The sequence below is a fragment of the Mytilus edulis genome, chromosome 8 (genome assembly GCF_963676685.1).
Source record: "Mytilus edulis chromosome 8, xbMytEdul2.2, whole genome shotgun sequence".
Classification (NCBI taxonomy): domain Eukaryota; kingdom Metazoa; phylum Mollusca; class Bivalvia; order Mytilida; family Mytilidae; genus Mytilus; species Mytilus edulis.
The window spans coordinates 49,612,085-49,624,795 of NC_092351.1; the positions used below are offsets into that span (position 1 = coordinate 49,612,085).

Genomic DNA, 12,711 nt, shown 5'->3' on the forward strand with positions numbered 1-12,711 from the left:
ATGAGGCAGGCAAAACCTGTGAATGGGGACGTCGGCAAACCAGTTTAGCTGGTAGTTTATATGTACACCCGAAAATTCAAATTATGGCTATGGACTACCTTTTAAATATCTATATCAACGCATTTACATTTATAACATTGTGAATAATTCTATGTCCCTACATATTTTTTTGTTTAAAATTGGAAAAAAGGTTGGTATTTTCAAGTTACACTATACTATAAATCTGTAATTGAATTTCTGCAAATCAAGTCGCACCTCAATTCCAATTATATAAGCATGCAGATTGTAAATTTAAAAGCTTTTGTTAAGTTGGAAACTTTTCAGATGGGTCATTTAGAAAGGCTTATCTATGTTTCTAACCAGTCCAATTTAATATCTAAAACAAGTGTGATAAATGATGATATTGCAACAAACAACCTCTGCAGGCCGAGTAATTATGAAAGGGTCTGTTGACAATCTTAGGGTCCATTGGTATTGTAGTCTCTTCAGGAATAAACTGCACATTAGATTTTCCACAGACGAAAAGATGCCAGGCAATGCCCTCATTATAATCTATAGTTAATTTGTAAAATACAAGTTCTAAGGCATATTGTATTTATTAACATATATAAATATACACAAATGCTGATATTATAAATTTTGATAATTGATAGAAACAAATTGATATCCTTGCAAATTATTGTATTACACATACAATTTATCTGTATTTACTGCTAAGTTTATAATAAAATATATAAACACAAACGCTGGTAACCAAATGGAAAGGTAGGAGAAGTCCCTGGTGGTTACCCCATTTCTCCTGTTAAAAACCTGTTAACCGTTGAGATCCTCACCCCTTAACCATAAATATTCTTGTCTGGGACAAATGAAATATAGGAGGAGTCACCCCCACCCAATTGTTTGAGAACTTGTATACGTTTGAGATCCTTAAACCAACAATTTATCAAAATTTTACATGTTTTACATCAAAAACATATAACAGAAGTGATTTTTGTTAATTACTGATGAGAATGTTCTAGGTAAAAACACCAGAGCTCTGAATAAATACATATATTTAAAATACTACACAATCTACAACTTATTTGAAATACTACACATCTACAACCTCTTTGAAGTAATACACATTTAAAGTCATATGAAACCTCAAATTAAAAAATAAATGATGCATATGTTTTTATAACAAAATGGATAGATATCCTCAAAACATTTAACCCTTTCCTCCATGATGATGCCTTTTGACGCAACCCCCTTTATTCCATTTTGACGCCTGTGAAGTGCCTCGGTTAAAAATTCTTGCCTTCAAAAAAATTGTATCTTATATAAAAAGGATATACATTAGAATATCTAACTAAATTTTATTGATGAAATATTTGTTTTTGCAATGCATTAATATTTTAAACCTGAACAAAAAAAATATTGAAAAAATCATATGCAAATCAAGTATGTAAAAAAAAAACTTTCATGGAGGAAAGGGTTAAATACATTTGCTCTAAACTGCAAATAGTATATAATAATACCATATATATATATTTAGGTTAATCAACCCATAATTTTTGTCTAATCTTCTCAATATAGCAAAAGAAAATAAAATCAACTTCTCCAATAGAAAAGGACACACAATTTGAATCTCCATAACTTAAATGTAACATTTCTTTAAATGTTCTGCACATCAGACTGTTTTTAACATTTTTAAAAGTTTTCAAAGTATCTTCCATGTTTACATTTGGATGAATATCGATGAGTATTCCTTGATCTCTTTAATTAAAGTAAAAAACGATTCCGAGGGATGGATGATGTAATAAATCAGTATTGAATCCTAAATGTTGGAGAGTACTTTTTATAGTATCTTCGTTCAGTATAAGATCAGAACTAACATTAATGGAATGTAAAAAGTAGTCCATTCCATTTTCAATAAAAATCAAATTTATACACATTATTAAATTTATCTTTAAAAAAGGCACTGTCACCATATTCATTAATTTTAAATTTTCATTATTAAAGGGAATATAATGAATATCATATTTGTAAGTGAATGTTGCATCAGCTGTAATGACCTTTTTTAAATGAGAAACAATTTCAGTTACTGGTGCAGGTAATTCATTTTAGTTAGAGCAGGACATTACGTCACGTGATGTTTTGAATTGTCACGTGATTGTCATGGTAAATATAGAACCGGAACCGCGTCTGTCAAACTCCGGCGGTAAACAACAAACATGGCAGACGACAAGTATTCTCAACGTGTTCGTGGAAAGATGGCTAGTACAGGAAGAAGTAAAAAGGCGGACCGTATGAGAAAAATGAATAGTAAGGAAACATTACGAGGTGAAGACCATGATTACGGCGCTGTTTTTGTAGGAGGACCTATAAGTATAAATGCAACTGATTTGGAAGTTGGGGAAAATGTTGAACTGGGATCCTCCAAACCTTGGTTCCACGGAAGACGGGTTGTTGAGCTAGATGTGCTGGCTAGGTCCATGAACTGTGAGAAATGCAGTTCATGGCTCCGATTATCTGATATAAAAGATGAGGTGATTTATGGGATGGCTAGTTTTTTTATATATCTCGTGTCCAAGCAGTGCTTGTCAACACATCAGTCTGGTACCAACGGGGAAGAAGAGCAACGGCAAAGGCTTTGATATCAACTACAAAGTTTGTTTAGGTAATTATATAGAAAAGGAATGCAAATGGTGATTGTTTTCAAGAGACCACCACTTAACTATGATCATGGGGAAATATAAAAATAATCAATATAAACACTTTTCATACAAATTTTTCAGAGGCCCAATTGCAAATATACCACAACTCATGAACTATCAACACCCTGTGTTGCTTTATTTGTACATGTTACCAAGTTGAGCAATCAGTAACTGAAATATGGATACATGAATTTCTTTAGAACTGTTAATTTTCAATTGTTGGGGTCCCCTCTGACTAGATCTGTAGTTCATGTTTCAATTATTTTGATTTCTTTTAAACAATCAGAGGCAATCTGTTGGTATTAAACAACTAATGCTGAACTCAAATATGTATAACCAGTGTAAATTGCAAGATAAAAAATACATGTACATTGTCAGAAATATAAAATGTACTCACTGCAATTTATTAATGTATTATTTACTTTGTAAAAGGTTTTATCAGTTGAATAAAGTGAAGACATAAGTCTTAGATAGGTCAGTGGATACACTGGACTGCACCGTATTTCTTATATTGTCCTTCAATTAAGGAAGGGTAAACATTTACAATTTGAATAGTGGACATAACAAAAGACCCACCATCTGTCACAATTTGTGGAGGATTCCCCCCATGGAGCCTCCCAAGTTGAAATTTTGTAAGAGCAATTTTGTCCACTATTTTAAAGAAAACAATGAATTTAACAATGGGTATGAGCTTGTTAAAGCATGAAGAAGCCTAAAAAACACATTAGAATATATTTGAAGGCCCCTTTGAAGGTTTTTTAGGACTATAAGAACCATCTTTCATGTAAAACCCCCATGGGCATTTGAAAAGTTGGCAGGGATGAGCCAAATATTGTAAATGTTTTTTTTTAGGAAACTAAATAATATTTAAATCTTTCATTTTTCAGCCATGATTAATGCAGGTATGGGACCCAGCCACGTGAACAACTTCCTGACAGGATGCAACATTCCTCCAGTAGATGCCTCTACATTACGTAAAAAACAGAAGGAACTAGCCCCAGTTATCATTGAAGCAGCAGAAGCATCATGTAAAGAAGCACAGAGAGAGGAGCTGGAATGTTCAGAGTGCAGTGAGTTAGAGGGAAGCTTCGATGCTGGATGGCAGAAAAGAGGTTCTGGTTGGTCTTACAATAGTCACACAGGTAAATTATATTATCAGTTGTTGTGATATGAAGTGTAGATGGGCTTCTATTTTATTGATCTCGTATACATTAGGGTTTTAGCCTTTTGGACCTGCTAAAAGAAACCTCTGTGTTCAAGATCCATGTGAACCTGGATATTTATACTTTAAGATTATAATGAATAGTTTTTTTTTTTATATGCCCGTTAACACAGTTGTCTGTCGGTCTGTCCCTCCGTCCATCATTGCCATGTCGGACAATAACTCAAAAACACTTGAACAAATTCGCATGAAAATTTTGTGAATTGTTTATATCCATTGACTTGAGCTGCATTTCATTTTTAATTTTTTTTTTATATTGCGGTTGTATATTGGTATCACCTTGACCCTGTCGTTGTAATTTGCTAGCGAAGTCCAAAGACATTTGGTTTCCAGACAATATCTTTACTTTAATTGAATAGAAATCTATGATTTAAGATTTTAAAAACTAAAAAGAAAATTTCTTCAAATAGTTTTTTTTTTGCCAATAAAAAATGGAGGGAGTTAAATTTGCAACAGCATCATAGGTGGATCAAGGGAGGGGTGGTCCAGGAGTTGGACCTCCTTTTTTTTGCCGATGAATGAATATGAATGGGAGCATATACATGTAGATGGAACCACCCCCCTCCCCCTACCCCCTTTTTACTCTGGGTTGGGACATCCTTTTAAAAAAGGCTGCATACGCCCCTGCAGATGGTGTATTGCACCATAGCAAAAAAATTAACATAAATTCAAATCAGTACCCAATTCTAAGTCTTTGATTACAGTTATTCTCTGTCAGAAACCTATTATATGTATGTGTCAAATATTTGATTACAATCCAAATTCAGACCTGTGTCACATGATCAAGTACAAATATCATGTTCCTTTTTGTCCTATTAACAGGGTTGAACCTTTATGGAGGTATCCAGCTGTGATTGGCGAAGCAGTTGATTTATTAATTTCATATTTTAAGTTTTAAAAAGGGGGATTTTTCAGTTTTGAGCATTTATCATAGGCTGGGATTTATCTATTGAGATAAACTCCTTTTTATGCCCCACCTACGATAGTAGAGGGGCATTATGTTTTCTGGTCTGTGGCTCTGTTCGTTCGTTCGTCCGTCTGTGCGTCCGTTCAGGTTAAAGTTTTTGGTCAAGGTAGTTTTTGATGAAGCTGAAGTCCAATCAACTTGAAACTTAGTACACTTGTTGCTTATGATATGATCTTTCTAATTTTAAAGCCAAATTAGACTTTTGAGTCCAATTTCATGGTCCACTGAACATAGAAAATGAAAATGGGAGTTTCAGGTTAAAGTTTTTGGTCAAGGTAGTTTTTGATGAAGCTGAAGTCCAATCAACTTGAAACTTAGTACATATGTTCCCTATAGTATGATCTTTCTAATTTTAATGCCAAATTAGATTATTACCCAATTTCATGGTCCATGGAACATGGAAAAGGATAGTGCAAGTGGGGCATCCGTGTACTTTGGACACATTCTTGTTTTTTATGGATTTATGAAATTACATTGAGAAGTTATTGTCACAAAATTGAACTTTAATTTATTCTTTTTAAAAAACAGGGTATCATGCTTTATTAAACCACCAAAGATTTTCAATTTGAGATCAGATGAGATCTTCTTTTTCGTTAATATGTTAGCTAAAAATGAAATGAAATAATATTGAGTCTCCCTTTTCTACATACTATTTCAGGTCATGCAAGTCTAATTGGAATTAATACTGGGAAAGTTGTAGAATTTGACGTCAGAACCAGAAATTGTAGTATTTGCCAATATCACATAGGAAAAAATGAACCAAAGCCACCACATGAGTGTAATGTTAACTGGACAGGTATAGAATAATGATTAACTCATTGAAAATAAGGGGTGGATTGTTCAACTTCAATATATGTATATGGCCTTTGCTATTTTTTATTATACTCCACCCGAATTTCATGATCAACTGAAAATACATAAGCATATAGTGCATGTGGGGCATCCGTAAAATATGGACACAATTTAATTTTTATGCCCCACCTACGATAGTAGAGGGGCATTATGTTTTCTGGTCTGTGCGTCCGTGCGTCCGTCCGTCCGTGCGTCCGTCCGTCTGTCCTGCTCCAGGTTAAAGTTTTTGGTCAAGGTAGTTTTTGATGAAGTTGAAGTCCAATCGACTTCAAACTTTGTACACATGTTCCCTATGATATGATCTTTCTTATTTTAATGCCAAATTAGAGTTTTTACCCCAATTTCACGGTCCACTGAACATGGAAAATGATAGTGCGAGTGGGGCATTCGTGTACTGAGGACACATTCTTGTTTTTAATGAGTTTTGCTCACATTTTAAATAACAGTATATGGGAATGTTACACTGTTCTTATCAAATATAAAAAAAGAAGATGTGGTATGATTGCCAATGAGACAACTATCCACAAAAGACAAAAATGACACAAACATTAACAACTATAGGTCACCTTACGGCCTTCAACAATGATCAAAGACAAGATTTCAAATAGTTTGGTATTTCTGAAATGTAAACAAACATGGTTAAACACACTGAGAAAGTCATCTGTCATATTTTTTTAAGAGAAATGTAACTTAAGATTATGGGATGAAGTATGTAAAGGGACGAATTGACACCTTTAAAAAGAACAAGTTGTCATATAGTTTCCCTCCCCGTTCTGAATTTTTCCTTGTAGTGGAAAGAGTTGACAACTTTGAAAAATGTCTTTGTAACCCTTTTAAGAAGAATTGATAGTGTTATTTGATTTAAAAGATGTATAATCGTGAATTTAGATAGTTGTTCGTATAAAAATTCAACACCTTTAATTTGACCTGTTGCAAGTGTTGACTAAAAGGTCATGTAATTAAAGGTGTACATATGGTATAGGGATGTTAACAGTTACATATTAATTACTTTCCTGTTCCCCATGTTAATGTTAAATTATAAATACTGTAATAAAGGTCACTCATGGGGGTGTCCAAGTAATCATAAATTCATAGAAAGTTTGCCAATATAATCACATGAACGCTCATTGATTTTTTTGCTTGACCTTGGAAAAAGTAGGGAGCATATTCGAAAAACAGAAAATTTATTTATTTTTTAATGAAATAATAAAAGTAAACAAAATTAAGTAAACAAATCCTTATCATTTAATATGTCTGTAAATGACTCATTCTGAGGTATGCTAAGGACTATATTTTCCTGACAAGACATTGGCTCATTTTAGACTTTGGCCACAGAAGAAACCAGTGACCATGTCTGTGTATAGCCTTTGAGTACACCTCAAGAAAAGTCAATAATGATAATGTATATCATGTGTATAATGTACCTCTAATTTGTCAACAGTTGTTCACAGTATTACAAATTATTGGACACACTCACTTTATTTTTATTTTGATTTGCAGGATCAAGCAAAGGTATGGAGCCAGACATGGCATGTTCAATGATCCAAAGGCTTGCTGAGGATGGATATACGGTTGGGACTTTACATGCGGATAATGATGCTACAACCCAATCAAGACTGCCTCGTTCAATTATTAAAAAAGATGACAAAACACATGTGAAGAAAAATCTGTCCAAACGTCTATATGGTCTGTCAAAAAACTACAAACAGTTAAAATCAGCAAAAGTCATTCCCTACATAGTGAGGTGTTTTATGTATACTATTTCTAAACACCAAAATAGTAAACAATCAATGAAGACAGAACTCGCCACTATAGTGCCACATATTTTTGGACACCATGAACAGTGCAGTCCAACTTGGTGTACATATGTTAAAGATCCAACTAAATTTAGGTAATTTATACCATGACATTGATCCCTGGCCTGATGAAGTGATCATTTAATGTTTCAATACTGCAATAATTTTTTTTTTACAAGTTCTTATTTCCTAGAGTTCAGTAAAGTATATGTATAATTAACACAATTGTAGGGCTATGTGAACTATTGTCATCATTATGTATTAATCATGTATCCATCTTTGTCTTGGCCCATCTGATAACTTTCAAAACTTCTTTCTTCTAAAAGTACAGTGTGGATTGAAAATAAACTTTAATGATAAGGATTTAATTTTTCACATCAGAACAAAAAAGATCATTAGACTGAATAACATTTTTAGAATTCTGCTATTAGTGTAGAAAAAAACCCAGTGGCAGTGCAATCTCATTTTCTGTTTGTTTATAAATATTACAGATTCAAACATTTACCAAATGGGAAAGCCCTGTCTGGAGACAAGCTGAGGGAAGAGCTGGACAAGTTGGCACAAAGTTATATTGAAAGAGCAGATAGGCTGTTAAATCTAGGGTCAACACAGTCAAACGAAAGTTTCAACAACAGTGTTGCTAGTTTTGCCCCAAAAAACAGGTATGCCTTACATTACTTAAGAATTTCTTTTGATTATGGTCAAAATCTCTGCAACTGTTTAAAAAATGAAATAGAAGTCTTTGTTTGCACAAATTTTCCTTATCTTCAATGTTGTAATTTAAAATTTCAAAGTAAAACAATTCCAGTTTTAAACAGAACTTTTTGTAAGACACATACAAATTGTCAGTGACACACTCTCTGGTATTCCAATAATGTGTGGTAACTGTGATTTCAATGCAATCTGGGGTGTTTAATGTTTAACTTTGTCATTAAAAATGGAAAACATGAATATTTTTTTTGTAAAATCATGTCGATGTCATTGATGTTGAAGACTGTCATAGCTCTTAATTCAAGCTCATCTTAGTTCCTTTACCATTATATTCATATGCCCCACAGTCACGATCCACTAACTGTCATTTTCCAGGACTAACTGCAACAGAGAGACATATTTATGTGTTTTACTTTTGTGGAGCATAAACTATTTTGTTTGTATGTTGAACATTTATTTATGGGATTTTTTCAGGTTTTATGGAGGGACTAAATCATTAAAAGCTAGGGTGTCTTCAGCTGTGATGCAAAAGAATGAAGGCTATGGTTGGTTAAGCAAGGTAAATGTATTTAGGGGCTTTATTATGTATGCTTAGTTTAAAATTATTTTATTTGCTTAATTAAAGCAAAATGGATTAGACACAAGTAAATCATACTTATGAAGTCATCTCCATAATACAATATAAAATTACAATAATAGTATAATATAATGGACATGCATATAAAGCAAACAGTTTAAAGAATACAATACTAGCTTTCATAATCAGTAAAAAGAGGAGAGAAAGTAAAAGGAGAAAAAGAAAGTTTGAAAAGTCGTATAATTCTGTGTATGAATGTTGTTATTTCACTCCCCTGACACCATACAACTGTAGGTTTTGTCATGATGTTGGATCAAAACAAATTGTGAAAGATATAGTTCCTTACATTTTCTACCTTATTTTCAGAAGAAAAAATGCCATTTGCCAGTGTTATAAAAAGAGTAACTAATACAAAAATTCCAATAGAGAAAAATATTTAACTCATGACCAAACAACACTGATAATTAACTCACACACTACATGTATACATTGGTGAATTGATGTGTAGTTATTCTATAATTATACTTTTTTTGAGATATTTTTTTTTCTTCAGATCTGTACTTTTTTTCTACATTCTAAATTTTATATCTTTAAAGTAAATGAATCATTCAAAATACATTACATGCAAATGTCTTCATTCTTTTCAGGTGAATAAGAAGTCTCTACTCTCTCCTGGACATTTGACCATACTTCATGGAATTCGAAAGGATCGAAGGCGTAAACAGATAAGGAAAACACAGTCAACTACTAATTTCAAAAGAAAAAGACTCACAATAAAGGTAGGCCTTTTTTAGCTTGACTGGTCTGAAGGGCCTAGTGAGCCTTTCTTTTCACTTTGCGTCATTCGTCTGTTGTCGTCTGTTAACTTTTACAAAAATCTTCTCCTCTGAAACTACTGGGTCAAATTTAACCAAACTTTGCCACAATCATCATTGGGGTATCTTGTTAAAAAAATGTGTCTGGTGACCCTGCCAACCAACCAAGATGGCCGCCATTACTAATAATAGAACATAGGGGTAAAATGTAGATTTTGGCTTATATCTCTGAAACCAAAGCATCTAGAGCAAATCTGGTGTGGGCACATTGTTTATCAGGTCAACATCTATCTGCCCTGAATTTTTCAGATGAATTGGAGAACCTGTTGTTGGGTTGCTGCCACTAAATTGGTAATTTTAAGAAAATTTTGCAGTTTTTGGTTATTATTTTGAATATTATTATAGATAGAGATAAACTGTAAACATCATAATATTCAGCAAAGTATGATCTACAAAAAAGTTAGCATGACCAAAATGGTCAGTTGACCCCTTAAGGAGTTATTGACCTTTATAGTCGTTTTTTACCAATTTTTTGTAAATTTTTGTAATCTTCTACAAAAATCTTCTCCTCTGAAACTACTGGGCCAAATTTGATCAAACTTAGCCACAAGTCTTAAAGTTTATTCACATTTTAGTTGAAAACCCACCGATGGAGAATTCTCTGGCTATTAATTTTGATTGGAAGGAGACATTAAATGTTTCAACATAAAATAGCAATTATTCTAAAGATTCCACTGTGCATTTGCATAGATCTGAATCACTTCTTCCATAATTGTTCTTAAATTTTTTTATATTGTTTCTAGTCCAAGAAATTGAAAGATAATCAGCGAGAATCAGTAAAAGAGGGAGACACCTATGGAGGAGAAATAGAAGTGCAAGAACATATTGACACAGAAACTATTCCATCGAAGATGAAGTTTGGAGGAGAAGAATCAGTAGTAGTTTTTGATTTAGAAACAACAGGTAAGTGTAAACAAACAAATTGAATCACAGATATCAGGCTAAAATAATGGCACACAAGATACATGATTTGCCTACTTTCATGTCTTTATTAGTGATTCTTTAATCAAATATTGATGCTTGGAATAAAGTTACCATGACCTTAAAACTTACATTGCTATTGTTAGTAAGTGAAATAAGCTTACAATGTAATTGTAATTCAGTGAAATAGATGAAAGTGACATAACATAAAGCGAAGTAAACCTCCATTGTATTGGGAATGCTTCAATGATTATCTTGGAATAAAGTGATATATTACTGATGTTTGTTGGGAGTTAAGTCCCTTAAGATTGACATGGATTACAGTTTAACAGCATACACTATAGGCTTTGATTTAAATTTAGCTTTATTCATGAGGAACTTGACAAATATAATTAAGTTAGATGAAAATGAAATCGTAATATAATGTTCATGTGAAAATAGGGTGGACTGCTAAAATTAGAACCTGCTGAAATTGAAACAATTTTTCTTGTAATCAAGAAATTTGACTCCCATAAATCTGGATGCGCTTTTCAAGAAGCCATAAGTTTTTAAAAGAGTCCACCATTTAAAACTTGCTGCCGCTTAAATTAAAAAAAATTAACATGACAAAAACAGTATTTAAAGCAGAATTTAACCAAACTTGATATATGGAACAAGTCATCTCACATTTCGGGATAGATACACTTTTAATTATTAATGCAATATTTGTTTATTTTTGTTCCAGGATTTTTAAGGAAGTCTGATATAACTCAGCTGGCTGCATTTGATGGAACCTCTGTTTTTAATGAGTATGTATCACCTAGGGAGGTTATTTCACCCAAATCATCAGAAATAACAGGATTGACTTTTGATTTTTCTTGTGATCAGATGTACCATCATGGTAAACCAGTTAAAAGCAGAGATATTCAGATTGTACTCCTGGAATTTATTGAGTTTATCAGCAAAAAGAAGAAACCAATTCTTTTCGGTCACAACATTGCTTCGTTTGACATTCCCATATTGATGAACAAACTACGTCAGCACAGTCTTCTTTCAGAATTCATGTTACATATTTATGGGTGCATTGATACAATAAAATTGGCAAGAAGGAAATTCAAAACTAAAGACATAGGAAATCATAAACAACAAACACTGGTCACAAAATTACTTGGTGTAGAATATGATGCTCACAATGCATGTGCTGATGTCACAAGTCTATTTCAACTTCTTGCGCACTTTGAATATTCAGAAAAGGATGTTTTTCCATTCAATTCAGCTTCGCTAACAGATTCTTACATTCCCTTGATAAGGGCCTCACGCATCACCAAGCTAACAGCTAGAAGATTAGCACACAGTGGACTTTGTCTGAAACATCTACAGTTAGCATTTAACAGAGACAGTGAAAATGGCCTCAAATCTATTTTGTTAGAGCATGGCTTTAATGCCAAAACAGTCATATCTTTTACTAAATATTTTACATGTACTGAGGAATAACTTGTTATTGATGTAATACACATGTACCACCAAATCATAGAAAGTTACATCCAGTTGCGTAGGAAAATTTTATTGGTTAATATCCAGTGATGGTTAGTTTCTTACATGCAATGTATAATGTACAGTTTCATCTTTTTCTATAGTACTAGTGCTGGACCTTACTCATGCTAAATATGGAAAAAAAAGATGTGGTATTATTGCTAATGACACAACTTTCCACAAGAGAACAAAATGACACACAAAATTAACAACTATATGTCACTGTACTGCTTTCAACAATGAGCAAATCCCATACCACAAAGTCAGCTATAAAAAGGCCCCGAAATGTCAAAGTAAAACATTTCAATGGGGAAAACTAACAGTCTAGTTTATGTACACAAAATGATTGAGAAACCAATATGTACATGTAACACATAAACACACGTCAACCACTGAATTACAGGCTCCTGAGTTAGAACAGGCACATTAACACACAAAATGTGTCAAAGAAAGTATATTTTATTTGAAAAAAAAAAATTCTGTACAATTCTTTGAAAAGTGCAAATTAAAGAAGGACTGTTTAGGAAAATCAATGGTGGTATTACATCTATAGGTTACCAGATTGTATTGGCACAACCATTT

The 12,711-nt window shown here is 32.9% G+C and overlaps 1 protein-coding gene across 1 annotated transcript; it reads left to right on the forward strand.

The window, feature by feature from the left end:
* Positions 1–2,196: 2,196 nt before the first annotated feature.
* LOC139485807 (uncharacterized) lies at positions 2,197–12,218 on the forward strand. Its single transcript, XM_071270454.1, has 9 exons — positions 2,197–2,659; positions 3,584–3,838; positions 5,544–5,681; positions 7,238–7,628; positions 8,025–8,195; positions 8,719–8,803; positions 9,469–9,600; positions 10,440–10,599; positions 11,342–12,218. The coding sequence occupies exons 1-9, from the start codon at positions 2,536–2,538 to the stop codon at positions 12,088–12,090; spliced, it is 2,205 nt and encodes a 734-aa protein (XP_071126555.1). The 5' UTR covers positions 2,197–2,535; the 3' UTR covers positions 12,091–12,218.
* Positions 12,219–12,711: the final 493 nt, after the last annotated feature.